Source organism: Schistocerca nitens, chromosome 2, assembly GCF_023898315.1.
Source record: "Schistocerca nitens isolate TAMUIC-IGC-003100 chromosome 2, iqSchNite1.1, whole genome shotgun sequence".
NCBI classification, from domain to species: Eukaryota; Metazoa; Arthropoda; class Insecta; order Orthoptera; family Acrididae; genus Schistocerca; species Schistocerca nitens.
This window is the reverse complement of record NC_064615.1, coordinates 341,826,136-341,845,824: the sequence shown is the minus strand read 5'-3', so window position 1 is coordinate 341,845,824 and position 19,689 is coordinate 341,826,136. Positions and strand designations below refer to the sequence as shown.

Sequence of the window (19,689 nt, the reverse complement as noted above, 5' to 3'; positions counted from 1 at the left end):
ATATACGTGAATTCGGCTGCTCTGGGAGGCCACTTCTCAAATGATATCTGGCACTCGTGCGGCACGCCTTTCAAATCGGGGAATCCCGGGAATATGTACACATAATGCATTCATTTCAAATCACAGTCTACATAAAAATTGGTGCGTACTTTAATATTGTCCAGGCTCGGAATTAATTTTATAAAACAAAATGTTATCTTTTACAATGGCGGTTTTCTGAATTAAAAAGTTAACATAAGATTTTAATTGATCTCCCTGTTGAAGTTTTGCCGGGCTATTTTCCTCTATTTTGGGCTCACATAAGTAATGGATATGCCCTGATTCATTAATCGAACATACCATTACTAATTATTTGGTAGGAGGAGCTAGAGTGATCACATGTTATGGCATTCGATTTCAATTGTTTGTATCATTCTTCCGTAAGCTGACCCATGGCTATTTCATACGGGAACGTTATTCACGAAGAAGGTGGGATAAATGTAAAGTGCGGAAACGACATTTGGTATGAAAAGCAGGTTCCTGCTGCCGTAAGAAAAAGCAAATAATAGCGGAATAATCACGAGAGATACACTACTGGCCATTAAAGTTGATACACCAAAAAGAAATGCAGAGGATAAACGGGTAATCATTGGACAAATATATTATACTAGAAGTGATATGTGATTACATTTTCACACTATTTGGGCGCATAGATCCTGAGAAATCAGTACTCAGAACAACCACCTCTGGCTGTAATAACGGCCTTGATACGCCTGGGTATTGAGTCAAACAGAGCTTGGACGGCGTGTACAGGTACAGCTGCCCATGCAGCTTCAACACGATACCACAGTTCATCAAGAGTAGTGACTGGCGTACTGTGACGGGCCAGTTGCTCGGCCACCATTGACCAGACATTTTCAGTTGGTGAGAGATCTGGAGAATGTGCTGGCCAGGCAGCAGTCGAACATTTTCTGTATCCAGAAAGGCCCATACAGGACCTGCAACATGCGGTCGTGCATTATCCTGCTGAAATGTAGGGTTTCGCAGGGATCGAATGAAGGGTAGAGCCACAGGTCGTAACACATCTGAAATGTAACTTCCACTGTTCAAAGTGCCGTCAATGCGAACAAGAGGTAACCAAGACGTGTAACCAATGGCACCCCGTACCATCACGCTGGGTGGTACGCCAGTATGGCCATGACGTATACACGCTTCCAATGTGCGTTCACCGCGATGCCGCCAAACACGGATGCGACCATCAAGATGCTATAAACAGAACCTGGTTTCATCCGAAGAAATGACGTTTTGCCATTCGTGCACCCAGGTTCGTCGTTGAGTACACCATCGCAGGTGCTCCTGTCTGTGATACAGCGTCAAGGGTAACCGCAGCCACGGTCTCCGAGCTGATAGTCCATGCTGCTGCAAACGTCGTCGAACTGTTCATGCAGATGGTTGTTGTCTTGCAGACATCCCCATCTGTTGACTCAGGGATCGAGACGTGGGTGCACGATCCGTTACAGCCATGCGGATAAGATGCCTGTCATCTCGACTGCTAGTGCACATCACAGTATCTTCTTCCTGTAAGTTAAATTTCGCGTCTGTAGCACGTCATCTTCGTGGTGTAGCAATTTTAATGGCCAGTAGTGTAGATAATGTTCTTTTATATGGGACGCTAAACAAGCCAAAGCAAAGGAGAAAAAGAGTGCTGACTACTGTCGACTAAGAAAATGTGACATTATTGAAGTTGATGGAAAAAAAAAAAACTTACTGCACCAGTAACAGGAGACAACATCGCTATTTTGTATTATGTCCATACAGAGGAACTGTTCGAAATGCTACGCTATACTCACTTAAAAATAGGACATGGAGGTTGCACACGCATAGAAAATGAGCTGCAGTTTAAGTACAAAAATGTTACCAAAGAGGTCATTCCTTTTATCTTCGCTTACACGTACCTTGTCAGAACAAACTGTCTAATTCAAAAAAGGCTTAGTTTCAAAACCCTTGATATTTAAAGAATTTAATTCAAGATGCCAGATAGATCAGTGGCGCCTCTGGCATCAAGCGCTATGTCTTTGGATCCGATGTTCTTTGACTTTAGTTCATTTTGTCTATGTCTCTCTGCGTGCCATGTTCGACAGCTTCTCTTGCATTGGCCTTGTTCAGAGTTAAAATAAACGTTCCCTCGACCGCAAATATGTGTTATTACGGTTCTACGTTATGTATTACCCACAGTGATGACCCCGCCATCGTCGCCGTGCGTTCGGGAATTATTTTGTGCTTCGTTTCATCATTAATGGACATCGTGTACCAGTCCATGTTGTCCTCGGAACAGTGGACCTACCAGTGTCGTTTTGTGCCAGAGCCTTGCATCCTTTGTACTGTGCTTGTGTTTTTACTAGTGTTCCTGATGTACATTTGGTTAAAATAGATTAATTACCTGGCCACAGCCATGCCGGCGGCCACTTAACTGTTACAGGCACAGCAGGGCCACCATCAAATGCTACTATGCAGCAGCAACTGCCGCTCAGACAGTGCACGCTGCGTAGTGACATTGTGAACGATAATCGAGTGAAGGGCATGTATTTCAAGCCTCAGTTAAACAGTCGCCTTTGGGTTGGTTTGATGTACCGACGAAGTTTGAGAACTTTAATTCGAATGTTCATGCACACAGGGCTGCACATTCTTATATGTCTGACATCATTGCTCCCCCCCCCCCCCTCCCGCTCCCGCACGCTGCCTCGGCGACACCAGTCGCCTCAACCGCGCCGTTTTCTGAAAGCATCGCTCTGTGGCCACACCACGCTCGCCTTCCACCCGCTCTCGTAATGGCACCAGCCATTTCATCCACGCCGTTTTCCAGTTCAGCCACCCCCCCCCCCCGCCCCCCTTGGCTGTATCGCGACCGCATTCTGCCCACTGTTGCAATGGCACCAGCCGACGATACACCCACGCCACGGCCGCCTCCGGTCCTGCAGTTGGGACACATTGTGCCTTTGGTTGCACTGGCTCACAGTACATCATATACTGTCTGCGGCCGCATCCCCCCCCTCCCCCCATGCAGACCTCGAGCAACGCATCATCCACCACTACCACACTCCCGGCGTTAGGGGCTTCCTACACCACTCACACAGATCTTTGCCTCCCTGTACTGCATCAACATGTTTTACTTGGCAGATTTCCTAAGCTGCCTATATTGCAAAAGGACCACCCTAATACTTAGTGCGCATTGGTGGATCATCTACTAGATATCCACAGGATTTTGGATGACGATGCACGTTTTGTTTACCTGGTGAGCCACTTTTATGCTCATCCAAATCTCATCAGTGATCTGCTCCTCCTACCGCCCGCCTCACCCAAGTATTTAACAGCATGAACGTTACTCATCGAACGCCTTTCTCGCCCTCCAGCAGAGGCTATCCACCACATCATCGATGATGAGCACCTCGACGACCACACACTTTCACAGCTTTGGCGGCACCTTCGTGCATTAATTGATGACCAAGCTCTACCAGACACTGCGCTGTGGACCTTGTGGATGGTCAAGCTTCCATCGGACCTACAACTTCACTTACTATTTCAGGTAGCGAACCCTCTCGATGTTCACCTATGCATGGCCAATCAGGCCTACACAATCATCCATCACCGACACCGCCTGTTACAGAAGACACCGTCTTTGCCTTTAGTTGGCAAGCCTGCTTCTTTGGTTCCATGCCCTGCCAGTAGGGGTCAGCACGCACACCTCAGTAGCTAAGCACCAGGAGCTGCCTCCTGCTGGTCTACAGGAGGTACTGCCTGCGACCTCCCGACAGCAGCCGACCTCGACCGAGTAGCAGTCCGAGCAGTCTCAGGCAATGACGCAGTCAGCTGAGTCCCCTGCCCACTCTGCACCACCTCGCCTCCAAGCTTACCCGCTATGCTGTTACCATACAACCTATGGGGACGCCGCTCGTAACTGCCGTGCACCTTGTGCATACCCAAACGATTCTAGCGGCCATGTTTATGTGCTTCGTCCCACCATGATCATTGACGGAATCTACCTTCTGACGCCACACAACTGCTCTGGCAGTGCGATGCCTCTATATCATGGATCTGTGTCATCAGGTACACAGTTTCTCGTGGACACCAGCGCCAATGTCAGCAATATCCAGGCCATGCTAGCAGGCAACACTTTTTCTCCAACTAACCTCGCTATGATAGCCACAAATCACTCTCTTATCGCAGTCCTTGGCTCCATCAAGATGTTGCTTCGACTACCACCAGTCACGGCCATTTCTTGGACCTTCCATGTCGCCAACATGGATGAACTAGGTTCGACTTTCTACACCATTACGAACTCTCGCCAGACCTGCAGTCTGCAATGCTGTACCATGCGTCTGGTTCTACCTTTCCATGCTCAAACAAGTTTGGCACGACTCTGCTCTCTGCCTCCTTGGCTACGCTTTCCACATGTGCATCTCTGCTCGAAAGTATTACTACACATCTCTCTGACGCAGATCGACAGGCTCCGGACACATAATGTGCTGATCTGGTTCACGCATGGAGTACTATTTGCAGTCTGTCTGCAGAGCCATTTCTTTTGGAACTGTCAGCCACTTCTACTGCATCTTCATTCTGCATCACTCCTGGGTCGAGCTTACCTTCCCCTGCTGGCAGTTCCGTGCCGTCGCATTTGAATCTACGGGACGTGTATGTTCCCACTCCGCAGGACCCCTTGCATCGTGTGGCTGCTGCACCACACCCTCTGTGGTTGTCTGCCGCCGTCGTCCTGCCCATGCCACTCCGGCCCGGCATGGATGCACATGTTCTCGCTTCGAGGGAGCCCTCGCATTGTGTGGCTGCTGCGCCATGCCCTCAGTCATCATACGCCGTTTTCGCACCGTCCCCGACATTCTGGCCTGGCAAGGGCATTGAACTGCCATGACTTGTGCCCCACCTCCCGCCCCCTCCCCACCTGCCTCCCTTTGTGGGTTTCGGCAATCAGCAACGTCACTCGTCACAGAATTCGCATCACGGATGGCCCACCCGTATGTCATAAAGCTCAACGTCTTAACGCTTGCAAATTGCTATGAGCGAAAGAAATTGTTCAGGATTTATTGGGTTCGGGCGTTCTACAACCATTGGACAGCAACTGGTCTTCACCTATCCACCTTGTGCCTAAGAAGGATGGCTTGCTACACATGTGCGGTGACTACAGGTCCCTTAATGCTAGGACAATAATCGAAGCTATCCCATTCCTCATATCGAGGATTTCACTCAGTTACTGCATGGCTCGAAGTTCTCTGTCTTAGACTGTTCTAAGGTATACCACTAAATTCCCATCCACCCACTGGATATTCCAAAGATGGTCATCATCACACCCTTTGGTCTATCTGAACACTGTTACATGCTTTATGGCTTGAAAAACACTGCGCAGATGTGGCAATGTTTCATTGATTCAATTTTGCTACCTCTGTTTGCCAACGTACTTAAATGGGCAGATAGGCGCAGCCTCCTTTAGGACAGTTCGACGTCCCCAAGGGTCGCCTGTGGCACGTGCACATTAACATGGTCGGTCCTCTTGCCCCTTCCGAGGGGTACAAATACATTTTGTCTATGATCGACGGCATAACCCGTTAGGTTGACGAGGTTCCTCTGGTCGACATTACGGCAGAGACTATAGCTCAGGCTTTCTTATCGGCTTGGGTGGCGAGACTTGGCCGCCCCATTCACTTACTATGGACCGGGGACGACAATTGGAGTCTTCGCTTTTCGCTCGAGTGTGCAAGCTGTGCAGAGTAGCGAAATTCCACAAGACAGCCTATCATCTGCAGGCGAACGATTTGGTTGAGGGATGGCACAGAACTCTTAAGGCTGCACTCATGTGCCATGGTGGGCTTTGGCCTGAGACACTTCCTTCGGTCTTACTCAGCATCCGCTCTGCCCACAAGGAAGACCTGAATGCTTCGCTGGTGGAGCTTTTATATGGAGAATCTCTAGTCCTGCCAGACGAATTCGTCGAGGACACACCCCCAACCGACGGAACCGACCTTCCAGCTCTTGTAGAACGAGTGCGTGCGCACGTCGCCCACCTTCACCCACCCGTGCCTCGCGCCCATTCCACGCCCCCGTTGTTTCTACACAAAGACCTGGCATCATGCGTATTCATCATGCTACAAGACGACTCTGCACGGGCAGCCTTGCAAGCACCATACTCCGGTCCGCACCGCGTTTTACGCGGCGGAGTTAATACTTTTGTGATACTACTCAATGGACGACCGAATACGGTTTCACTGCACCAATTAAAACGTGCGTGGTCCATTTCTGAGCCACGTTCCGACGCCCCCAGCCGACGCGGCCTCCGACTCCCCACCGCCTGCACAGCTGTACGACGCGGCTTCTGAGGTGCCCACTTCGCGCGCCAGACGCCGCCTTCATCAGCCGTGCTGGAACGAGTATTTTGTGTTGAAGTGAGCTAGCTTCGCCCCATGCTCCGCACTGCCGTCGGGGGGGGGGGAGGAGGGGGGAGATGGGAGGAGGTTCTGTGGCGCCTCTGGCATGAAGCGCCATGTCTTTGGACCCAATGTTCTTTGACTTTACTTTAGTTCACTTTCTCTATATCTCGCTGTGCGCTATGTTCGACAGCTTCTCTTGTATTCGCCTTGTTCAGTGTAAAAATTAATGTTCATTCGACTGCAAAAGTGTGTTTTTACGGTTTTACGCCACATAATACCCACAAATCTGATACATATGCAAAGTAGCCCTGACAGGTAGTACAAGTTCATACTCAATTACCAAGATCACTTAACCAAGTTTATAATATTTCGAACCCTGAAAAGCAAAAGAAATTGCTTACCATTTGCTTGACATCTTTACTACTATAGGTGATCCAAGTGTATTGCAGTCAGATAATGTCAGAGAGTTTTCTAGTCAACTTATAAATGAGCTAAATACCATGTGGACTGAACTGGTATTGGTACATGGAAAACCCAGACATAACCAAAGCCAAGATTCCATCGAACAGACCAGCCATGATGTACAGAATATGATAATGACATGGATGCAGATAACTAACTCAGTGCATTTGGTTGAGTGCCTTCGATTCATCCAATTCATGAAAGACCGTTCTTTTCATCAAGGAATTCAGCTGTTGCCATACGAGGCAATAATTCGCCGTAAAGCAAAAGTTGGGCTGAGTACTTCAAATCTGCCCAAAGCAATTACTGATAACATAGTGACAGACGAAGACCTTGAGGAAGTCGAGCAAGAAATGCAGGATGCTATAAACGTAAGGATTATGCCCAACACTGCTGTGGAGGTCGAACCATCGGAAAATTGAGACCAGTTACCTGACAACAACAAGATGAAAATATTCTGTGTGGTTTGTGAGGAAGAGTGTAGTGCAGCTCATTGATGTATATACTGCATACAATTTATGGAAAAAATAATGAAGCAGAGGAAGGATAAGGAGGGAAAATTATTTTCAAACTACACTCCTGGAAATTGAAATAAGAACACCGTGAATTCATTGTCCCAGGAAGGGGAAACTTTATTGACACATTCCTGGGGTCAGATACATCACATGATCACACTGACAGAACCACAGGCACATAGACACAGGCAACAGAGCATGCACAATGTCGGCACTAGTACAGTGTATATCCACCTTTCGCAGCAATGCAGGCTGCTATTCTCCCATGGAGACGATCGTAGAGATGCTGGATGTAGTCCTGTGGAACGGCTTGCCATGCCATTTCCACCTGGCGCCTCAGTTGGACCAGCGTTCGTGCTGGAAGTGCAGACCGCGTGAGACGACGCTTCATCCAGTCCCAAACATGCTCAATGGGGGACAGATCCGGAGATCTTGCTGGCCAGGGTAGTTGACTTACACCTTCTAGAGCACGTTGGGTGGCACGGGATACATGCGGACGTGCATTGTCCTGTTGGAACAGCAAGTTCCCTTGCCGGTCTAGGAATGGTAGAACGATGGCTCCGATGACGGTTTGGATGTACCGTGCACTATTCAGTGTCCCCTCGACGATCACCAGTGGTGTACGGCCAGTGTAGGAGATCGCTCCCCACACCATGATGCCGGGTGTTGGCCCTGTGTGCCTCGGTCGTATGCAGTCCTGATTGTGGCGCTCACCTGCACGGCGCCAAACACGCATACGACCATCATTGGCACCAAGGCAGAAGCGACTCTCATCGCTGAAGACGACACGTCTCCATTCGTCCCTCCATTCACGCCTGTCGCGACACCACTGGAGGCGGGCTGCACGATGTTGGGGCGTGAGCGGAAGACGGCCTAACGGTGTGCGGGACCGTAGCCCAGCTTCATGGAGACGGTTGCGATTGGTCCTCGCCGATACCCCAGGAGCAACAGTGTCCCTAATTTTCTGGGAAGTGGCGGTGCGGTCCCCTGCGGCACTGCGTAGGATCCTACGGTCTTGGCGTGCATCCGTGCGTCGCTGCGGTCCGGTCCCAGGTCGACGGGCACGTGCACCTTCCGCCGACCACTGGCGACAACATCGATGTACTGTGGAGACCTCACGCCCCACGTGTTGAGCAATTCGGCGGTACGTCCACCCGGCCTCCCGCATGCCCACTATACGCCCTCGCTCAAAGTCCGTCAACTGCACATACGGTTCACGTCCACGCTGTCGCGGCATGCTACCAGTGTTAAAGACTGCGATGGAGCTCCGTATGCCACGGCAAACTGGCTGACACTGACGGCGGCGTTGCACAAATGCTGCGCAGCTAGCGCCATTCGACGGCCAACACCGCGGTTCCTGGTGTGTCCGCTGTGCCGTGCGTGTGATCATTGCTTGTACAGCCCTCTCGCAGTGTCCGGAGCAAGTATGGTGGGTCTGACACACCGGTGTCAATGTGTTCTTTTTTCCATTTCCAGGAGTGTATATTATAATAAACGAGAAATCAAGAAGAAGAGGGCAGGAACTCACGACAATTTGCAAGCGCAAGGTGCAAAGACGCTTAAAAACTCAGATGCAAAACTCTCACATACGCAAATTGTAGACAATGTTCGCATCTGTATGCCAGATGTTGACAGAGGTTGCGGAGATCCAAGAAGCGTTCTATCAGTTGTCATGAACGTCGAAGGCACTTTCTACAAGCTGGGAACGGAACATGCTGTTCTAACACAACTATATTTCAGAAACGAGTTCTCTATTCTGTACGAGAAACTGATCACGCTGGATTCCGTGGCCAAAGAAGAAAAATCATTACGAACCATATTGTCTTTACAGTCGCTAACCAACAGGCAAGGATACAATCGATACAACTTCTCTACTAAATGCGCCACAAATCGCTGCAAATACAGAAATAAGAAAATATTGTGTAATTTCAAGTGTCATGAAAGCTTAACTTGTTGTAATAACCGGTGAGGCCGTGCGGTTCTAGGCGCTTCAGTATGGAACCGCGTGACTGCTACGGTCACAGGTTCGAATCCTGCCTCGGGCATGGATATGTGTGATGTCCTTAGGTTGGTTAGGTTTAAGTAGTTCTAAGTTCTAGGGGACTGATGACTACAGATGTTAAGTCCCATAGTGCTTAGAGCCATTTGAACCAATTTTTTGTTGTAATAAGCGAATACCGCTGGTATTAAAAAATATTTATAAAGTGAATAGATTATATAAAGTTTATATTTCTTATAAGTGGGTCTGATAAAATAAATAGACTGGATACACCTTTAAACTATGCATATTCATCTACTTTTTATTTATCTTCCGATTCTGGCCGATCTGTCTACGCCACTTCGCAACTGGCCGACCAGTTCCTGCTTTGGCCGATTTCGCGCTTTCCCCGTAACATCCATACGACTAGTGTCTTTTCTGTCACATTTGTCTGACAGCACAGACACCATTCAAGCTGATGCAGCTGTTGTATACATTGTGTTTGAAAAGAGGAATGGGAAGGAAAGGAAAAGGGTGGATGGGAAATGGAATGGCGAAAGCTGAAAATTTGTCCTGGACTGGGATTCGAACCCGGATTTACAACTTCTCATGAGCACGTCAACCTTTCAGACACAGTCCCTGTCCGACCCAAAACTTATACACACTGCAATGCTGCGTTCCTCATCAATCAACCCCTACTCGCAAATTATTGATTCCCGTAGAAGTTCTGACGATATTAATGCATCTCCACTGAAATAAAAGTCATGGAGCTGTCATGCTGTCTTTGAAATATACAAGGGTCATTCAGTAATTAAAGAGACAAATTGGTCTGGAGAAAAAGCGTTTATTTCTACAAAACAACACTTTTTCTACTTTTCAACGTAACTCTATATCTTGATGTTTGAACCAATTTCCCACAAACTATTTCACGTCCTCGTTGTCCTGGAACCTCTTCCCACATAATGCCTCCTTCAATGCACCAAAGAAATGGAAATCACTAGGTGCTAAATCAAGACTGTAAAGGGGATGAGAAGTACTTCCCAGCCCATTTTGTCGATGGTTTCACGGGTTAGTTTAGCAATATGAGGACGTGCGTTGTCTTGCTGGACAATCACACCGCTCCCCTGAGATCCGCCAAGCCTCTCTCTCATGGCTGGCTTCACCTTGTTTTGAAGCAAATACGTGTAGTATTGGCTGTTCCTTGTACGCTGCTCTTCGAGAAAATCACAAAAAACTGGACCTTCAGAATCCCAAAACACCGTCAACATGACTTTCCCTGCTGATGCTTGGGTTTTGAATTTTTTCTTGACAGGTGAGTTGGTGTGTTTCCACTCCATGCTTTGTCTTTATGATTCTGGGTCTTAATAGCGAACCCCAGTTTCATCACAAGTTAAAATTTTGTTGAGGAAGTGCTCACCTCCTCTTTCATAACGTTCCTTTAGCTCTGTGCGCACCCTCAACCTTGTTTCCTTGTTTTCTTGTGTAGCCGCGTCAACTCCTTTGGGACCCACCTTGCACATGTTTTGCGGTACTTCATCTTGTTACAGATAATATTATGAATTGTACCAATACTAACTTGAACCTTATCAACTATCATTTCCACAGTCACAAGGCGGTCGGCACGAATATTGTCATCCATTCGACTTTCAAGTGAGGGAGTTGAAACTGCAACTGGTCGGCCAGAACGGTGTTAGTCAGTCACTGCGACCATTTTTGAACTTCTCTACCCACTTGTAAAAACTTGCACGATTCATAGAACTATAACCGTAAACTTTACTGGTTTCTCGCCTTCAGCAAGTAAAAATCGAATAACAGAACGTTGTTCAACCAATGTGGAAGTTTCAAGCGGACTGCCATCTGAAATGTATTTTTGAGGCTATAAGCAAAACAATGTTGATACATCAGCTGATCATGGCTTGTCCCAGTGATGCCAACTTAAAGCCACAAAAGTACCAAACACGCCCTCCTAACAGTTTTTTTCCCAGACCAGTTTGCCGGCCGATGTGGCGCTTCAGTCTGAAACTGCGTGACCGCTACGGTTGCAGGTTGGAATCCTGCCTCGGGCATGGATGTGTGTGATGTCCTTAGGTCAGTTAGGTTTAAGTAGTTCTAAGTTCTAGGGGACTGATGACCACAGATGTTAAGTCCCATAGTGCTCAGAGCCATTTGAATCATTTGAACCCAGACCAGTTTGTCTTTTTAATTATTGAATGACCGTCGTATATGTATACCAGCAGTGTCTGTTCTGTCGGACATGTCCGATATTTTTCCAGAGAGCTAAAAGCTACAAGATCTGTTTGAACCACAGCACCATCTGACTCCAAAATTGACAGGGAAATCTGTGCTGAAGGTTGAGAGAGAGATAGAGAGAGAGAGAGAGAGAGAGAGACCATGATGTACGTAGATTAGCAGTCCTATTGGTCCATTGGGTCACCCATCATTTTATTGTGACATTTTATTGTGCTCCCACCGGCTGAGAGAGAGTTACCGCCAATTTTATGTAACATGATCAGCACCACGCAATTGCCTAATGCTTGTGTAGGGTTCCACTGATTGTCCTTGACTTCCCAGTGATTCCCTGAGGAAGAGGGAGTGGGGGTGACCTTGACTATAAATTACCCAAGTTGGTAACAAGACACCAGATGTGGCAAAATAGTTATTTGGGCCCACTCTCTCTGGTATCCTGCTGTACCAATAAATCATGTCCCCTTAATTCATGTTCTTTTCAATCATGTCCGTTTAAACTGCATCCCTTTCAATCGTGTTCCTTTAAATCCTTTTATCTTGAGATAACTGTCCCTTTAAGTCCAGAACCTGCAATGTTATCCTACTATTACAATACTGAATCAAATTTATGAAGAAGTTTGAAGTATGAGCACACTTACCTGTATAAGGTCGTACCCCCTCTGGCCATATATATTCACTGATTCGGTTAGTAGGTGTTCACAAAGTTGTTATATCCTCTCCTGATGCCAACAGAGTCACAACAGCTGTAACTGGTCGTTTATGTCTTCGATAGTGATACTGGATTGGAACTGATGTGCAAAGTGGTCGCACATCTCTTACTGGGGGCAGATATGGGGATCTTGGTGGCTATGACAGTACCTGAACAGCACACAGCTATTTCATGAAGACATTTTCCATGTGTATACGAGTATTGCCCTGCTGAAAAATGACATAACAGTACTGTCGCATGAGATTTAATTGATGAGAACGCAAGATGCCTCTAACGTACCTTTGTGCCATCAGCGTTCCCTCAATCACTGCCAATCATCACCTGAAGTCATACCCGATATTCAGCACTACCCCCTCTTTCTTTTGTTAAAATTATTCTAGGTTAGATTCGATTACATTCAGTTGTCATTCCATAGAACCAAATATCAGATGATTCTCGTGGGTGTGAAACATGTCGGAAAGTATATCATAACAAACATAGAACATCTGAATATAATACTCATTTCCCTGATCATTTGTGAGGAGATTGTCAAGATATGTGAATACATTACAGTAAACAGCAATTAATAATATTTACAGAATGAATGCGCTGTCAGAATGAAACATAGATGTGCGCTTTTAATAAATTTATCATACACAAAATATCTAATCTTACTGTTGTGACGAAGTGATATCAAAATTGAAATCTATAAGACATTTTTAATTAAGTTGGTCTAATAGTCCCCTTTAAGATATTCATCTATATAGTAGGAATTGTCTACTAAAATGTCTTTCGAACTCTGTTTGGACTGTGACTTTTTTTTAACAGTTGCTGGCAATTTATTGAAAATGTGTGTTCCTGAATTTTCGACCCTTTTTGGGACAAAGGTAAGTGTTTGTAAAACTCTATGGCATCTCTATAGATGCATGCATGCATGATGCATTGTCTCTGCTAAGGCGCTTGTCTCAGTGAATTTTGTTTCATGGTTTCCCATCTGGGAAAGCATTTTCCATTCATTACTTGTGCATTCTATACGATATACAGAGTTATGATGATATTCTAAAAAATTGTCTTTTCAGTATTATACAGGGTGTTAGAAAAAGGTGCGGCCAAACTTTCAGGAAACATTCCTCACACACAAATAAAGAAAGATGTTATGTGGACATGTGTCCGGAAACGCTTAATTTCCATGTTAGAGCTCATGTTAGTTTCGTCAGTATGTACTGTACTTCCTCGATTCACCGCCAGTTGGCCCAATTGAAGGAAGGTAATGTTGACTTCAGCGCTTGTGTTGACATGAGACTCATTGCTCTACAGTACTAGCATCAAGCACATCAGTACGTAGCATCAACAGGTTAGTGTTCATCACGAACGTTGTTTTGCAGTCAGTGCAATGTTTACAAATGCGGAGTTGGCAGATGCCCATTTGGTGTATGGATTAGCACGGGGCAATAGCCGTGGCGCTGTACTTTTGTATCGAGACAGATTTCCAGAACGAAGGTGTCCCGACAGGAAGACGTTCGAAGCAATTGGTCGGCGTCTTAGGGAGCACGGAACATTCCAGCCTATGACTCGCGACTGACGAAGACCTAGAACGACGAGGACACCTTCAATGGACGAGGCAATTCTTCGTGCAGTTGACGATAACCCTAATGTCAGCGTCAGAGAAAATGCTGCTGTACAGGGTAACGTTGACCACGTCACTGTATGGAGAGTGCTACGGGAGAACCAGTTGTTTCCGTACCATGTACAGCGTGTGCAGGCACTATCAGCAGCTGATTGGCCTCCACGGGTACACTTCTGCGAATGGTTCATCCAACAATGTGTCAATCCTCATTTCAGTGCAAATGTTCTCTTTACGGATGAGGCTTCATTCCAACGTGATCAAATTGTAAAAATTTTCACAATCAACATGTGTGGGCTGACGAGAATCCGCACGCAATTGTGCAATCACGTCATCAACACAGATTTTCTGTGAACGTTTGGGCAGGCATTGTTGGTGATGTCTTGATTGGGCCCCATGTTCTTCCACCTACGCTCAATGGAGCACGTTAAAATGATTTCATACGGAATACTCTACCTGTGCTGCTAGAACATGTGCCTTTACAAGTATGACACAACATGTGGTTCATGCACGATGGAGCTCCTGTACATTTCAGTCAAAGTGTTCGTACGCTTCTCAACAACAGATTCGGTGACCGATGGATTGGTAGAGGCGGACCAATTCCATGGCCTCCACGCTCTCCTGACCTCAACCCTCTTGACTGTCATTTATGGGGCAATTTGAAAGCTCTTGTCTACGCAACCCTGGTACCAAATGTAGAGACTCTTCGTGCTCGTATTGTGGACGGCTGTGATACAATACGCCATTCTCAAGGGCTGCATCAGCGCATCAGGGATTCCATGCGACGGAGGGAGGATGCATGTATCCTCGCTAACGGAGGACATTTTGAACATTTCCTGTAACAAAGTGTTTGAAGTCACGCTGGTACGTTCTGTTGCTGCGTGTGTCCATTCCATGATTAATGTGATTTGAAGAGAAGTAATAAAATGAGCTCTAACATGGAAAGTAAGCGTTGCCGGTCACATGTCCACATAACATATTTTCTTTATTTGTGTGTGAGGAAAGTTTCCTGAAAGTTTGGCCGTACCTTTTTGTAACACCCTGTATACTGAGTGTTACCATACTTACCACAGGCAGCGTCCACAGCGCGGCCAGGTGAATCTGAATCCACAGGAAAAAAAATTCTAACTATCTCGAGAAATCGCACAGATACAATTACAATTGTAACTGCAATAATGTTTCAGGTGTTGCGCTACGCTACAAATGACTCCTTGCTGTATCCCGTGTCGCGGTATGTCCAGTGGGCGCTCAGGCACAGCCAACCAATTATTCTAAGGTGAGATGATACAGGAAAGTGAGTTGACCTGAATACCAAAGCAGTCTGAAATCGCCATAGCAAACAGAGATTTCGCTTACTGCTTCTAAGCTGAGAGTTTTTAACTGTGATAAATTTTTATATAGTTCAATTCGACTCTTCATTTCATTGGGATGTGTACCAGTCTTTTCACATTTTTGCATCTTTAATAATAAATAGTCTTCCTAGGAAGAACGGATGCACGAATCCTGCACAGCCGCTCATGGCTAGATCCTAGTGGAGATGATCTGGCATTGCCTTCCTCCGACCTGTCATAAAGAGTCGAGTGTGTTTCTGTGCCGTTTGGATGACTGTGGATGAGGGCCTGTACAGTGCAGTGCAACGCTGTCATAAAGAGTCGAGTGTGTTTCTGTGCCGTGTGGATGACTGTGGATGAGGGCTTGCACAGTGTAGTGTTGGTTTAGTGTTGTTGTGGATGAAAGGAAGGGAGACGGTAACCCAGTGCCGGCACATATCCTGCTCCTCTCGGAAAGCACAAGGTGGGCCACCGAGCTTAACGTCCTAATCTGATGGATGGATCACCATCAACAGTGTCACATGCTCTCACATTACAAACTGCGGAGACGTTTTGGATTTAATCCAGCCCATTGAAGTCAGAAACTTTACGACACTAACTTTCCTCCACTTGTCAGCCAAATTATGTGAGTGAGATTTTCGTCCATCACCAGGATTTGAAGAAGATTATCTCAAGACTCGAGCGCCAGAGCACAGGCGTGCGTTAGCGACCTCGCCTTCGGAGGTGGGTTTTCGTACCTGTAGCGTTGGGTAATTTACACTCTCCAATGCCCCCTGGGATACATAACTGAAGTACATAGAACAATCAGAATATGTTATAGATACCCACCTTTTTTGTGGTAAGATCGTTTCCATCTCTGAAAAAATCCCCAATTTCTTTACTTGTCAACCGAAAACATCTCGTTCTTCAGTTGAACTAATATAATATTCTTGAGTTCATAGCTGGATCAGCTACGTTAACATTTTCCACTACCAACTCTGTCCTTAATTGAAATTAATCTGCGGCTTCAAAATGAATCAAATGAACATTGATTCAGTGCGTCAGTAAACTCAACAATGTAGACAGGAATATATCACGGCATTCTCACAACGAAATGTCAATAGCCAAATATGTAAAGAAGAGTGAATTATACAAAACTATAATTTTTGAAATTCTGTGATTTAATAAAACCAATCCAAATAATACACACATGAACACAAACGCTGTGATTTGAGGTAACTAAACAAATTAATACACACACACACACACACACACACACACACACACACACACACACACATACACACACACACAAACAGTCAGATCCCACAGACATACAAAGCTAAGACAATTATATACTCTATGCTTCCCACAAATTTTCAATCTTTTCTACACTACTGGCCATTAAAATTGCTACACCACGAAATTTAACCGACAGGAAGAAGATGCGGTGGTATGCAAATGATTGGCTTTTCAGAGCATTCACACAAGGTTGGCGCCGGTGGCGACACTTACAACGTACTGACATGAGGAAAGTTTCCAACCGATTTCTCATACACAAACAGCAGTTGACCGGCGTTGCCTGGTCAAACGTTGTTGTGATGCCTCGTGTAAGGAGGAGAAATGCGTACATCACGTTTCCGACTTTGATAAAGGTCGGATTGTAGCCTATCGCGATTGCGGTTTATATATCGCGACGTTGCTGCTCGCGTTGGTCGAGATCCAATGACTGTTTGCAGAATATGGAATCGGTGGGTTCAGGAGGGTAATACGGAACGTGCTGGACCCCAACGGCCTCGTATCACTAACAGTCGAGATGACAGGCATCTTAATCGCATGGCTGTAACGGACCGTGCACCCACGTCTCGATCCCTGAGTCAACAGATGGGGACGTTTGCAAGACTACAACCATCTGCACGAACAGTTCGACGACGTTTGCAGCAGCATGGACTATCATCTCGGAGACCACGGCTGCGGTTATCCTTGACGCTGCATCACAGACAGGAGCGCCTGCGATGGTGTGTGTACTCAACGACGAACCTGGGTGCACGAATGGCAAAACGTCATTTTCTCGGATGAATCCAGGTTCTGTTTACAGCATCATGATGGTCGAATCCATGTTTGGCGACATCGCGGTGAACGCACATTGGAAGCGTGATGGTATGGGGTGCCATTGGTTACACGTCTCGGTCAACTCTTGTTCACATTGACGGTAGTTTGAACAGTGGACATTACATTTCAGATGTGTTACGACCCGTGGTTCTACCTTTCATTCGATCCTTGCGAAACCCTACATTTCAGCAGGATAATGCACGACCGCATGTTGCAGGTCCTGTACGGGCCTTTCTGGATACAGAAAATGTTCGACTGCTGCCCTGGCCCGCACATTCTCCAGGTCTCTGACCAATTGAAAACGTCTGGTCAATGGTGGCCGAGCAACTGGCTCGTCACAATACGCCAGTCACTACTCTTGATGAAGTGTGGTATCGTGTTGAAGCTGCATGGGCAGCTGTACCTGTAGACGCCATCCAAGCTCTGTTTGACTCAATTCCCATGCTTATTAAGGCCGTTATTACGGCCAGAGGTGGTTGTTCTGGGTACTGATTTCTCAGGATCTATGCACACAAATTGCATGAGAATGTAATCACATGTCAGATCTATTATAATATATTTGTCCATTGAATACCCGTTTATCATCTGCATTTCTTCTTGGTGTAGCAGTTTTAATGGCCAGTTGTGTAGCTGTTAAATGCAAAAAGCGTTTTATCTTAAACTGTTCCTCTTATCATGAGATACTGAATGCACAGCACAGGTGAGAGTATCTCTCCACCAGAAGCTTCCAGTGGCGCTGCTGAGTACGTGAGTGGATGTGGTACATTGGCATAACAGGTGCGCTGCTAATCTTGTATAAATTGCTGTCTTTCCGTAGCAGTTTCATTCGCATCCTAGCGGTTCATGGCGACGTGAGGTCTACGCGAGATGAGGGGACCACATATGTCTGCCAGCAGCAGCCACAAGTTCGGGTCTCCGTCGTGGTACCAGCTTCCTGCACTAAGTCCATCTGCCAGACTTACTTCCACAGTGCAGCGGGCCATCCGTGGCTTGCTGCATCAGCAAGCTGGACTCCCGCCCAGGGGCAGTGGGGCGTATGCCGAACACAGTAGCCATCTCCTGCCACTCTGGCGTGCGCTCCGCCGCGCCACATGCCATGGTCCACTGGAAAGCAGTGCTGGCTGCCGTAGCAAGATACCCAGCCGTACGCCACTGATGTGAGGTGTTTGTGGCACAACTTACACAGTAGGGTCGAGTGCCACAGACTGAGCACAGATGTCAGCAAAACTGGGTGCATGTGTGCATCTAGCTGGTTGGATACTGGTTGTCACCTCGGCTGTCACCCACCTCTCCCCTGCGGAGCGGGGTTGTGCTCACTACTCCTCACCGACGTAGCACAAAGGTACAAGTCAAATAAAGTGTTAATTTTGACACGGAGTCTCTCTGGGCTTCACCGGCCTGCTATCACGTCTCAACCCTCCACCGCCTGCCAACCTGTGCCGCCATGCCTAGAGTGGGCAGTACAATCAACAAAATGTTTTCAACACTACTCGAGCAGCAACTACAAGTACTCCGGAGCCTACTAACTTCTGCAAACGCACAGACAGTGAAACATACATTGTTTCCCTGCATTTTGGATGATAACATTGGCTGTCTGCATCCTATGGCCCCAGGAAAACTACTGAGTCGTTCCTTCCCAGAACTCAGCAATACTATAATTAAAATCCTCTTCTGTGGGAGCCAAAGTGAGGGTCGAATTGAAAACTTCAGACAAGGCTAATTTCGTATTAAGAAAAAACGCAAACACTGTAATGTTCATGAGTTGTCTCTCAATCAGTACTGAAGCCACCCCTGTAAACCAGAATTCGTGTCAGCCTGGTGCTCACGGATTAGTAACTCCACAAGTACCAAGTCAACAACAAACTTCAGTTTTCGTTGAACCGATCGATAAAATAATAAACGTAACTGACATTGTCACACCGAATATATGATGGAAATGGAAATGTCGTGTGGCTAGGGCCTCCCGTCGGGTAGACCGTTTGCCTGGTGCAGGTCTTTCGATTTGACGCCACTTCGGCGACCTGCGCGTCGATGGGGATGAAATGATGATGATTAGGACAACACAACACCCAGTCCCTGAGCGGAGAAAATCTCCGACCCAGCCGGGAATCGAACCCGGGCCCTTAGGATTGACAGTCTGTCACGCTGACCACTCAGCTACCAGGGCGGACGAATATATGATAAAACAATGTTATGTACAATACCAATATCTGGCAGACCGTCGTAGGCGTCTTTCATTCTCTTTCTCCGTAAGTTAGGAAGCCTATAAAAGTATTGCAGTGGAATGCAAGAAAAGGCTAACTCCAACAGCGAAAGCTTGCAAAAAGAATTATTCGTAAG

At 46.8% G+C, this 19,689-nt stretch overlaps 1 protein-coding gene across 1 annotated transcript in view; it reads left to right on the top strand.

Annotated features, from left to right (window-relative positions):
- The window catches only part of LOC126235019 (galactoside alpha-(1,2)-fucosyltransferase 1-like), a 90,216-nt gene that overhangs the window by 1,634 nt on the left and 68,893 nt on the right, over positions 1 to 19,689 (top strand). Inside the window, exon 2 of the mRNA XM_049943754.1 lies at positions 15,112 to 15,203. Coding sequence (XP_049799711.1) covers positions 15,112 to 15,203 — 92 coding nt within the window. The remainder of the gene's footprint in view (positions 1 to 15,111; positions 15,204 to 19,689) is intronic.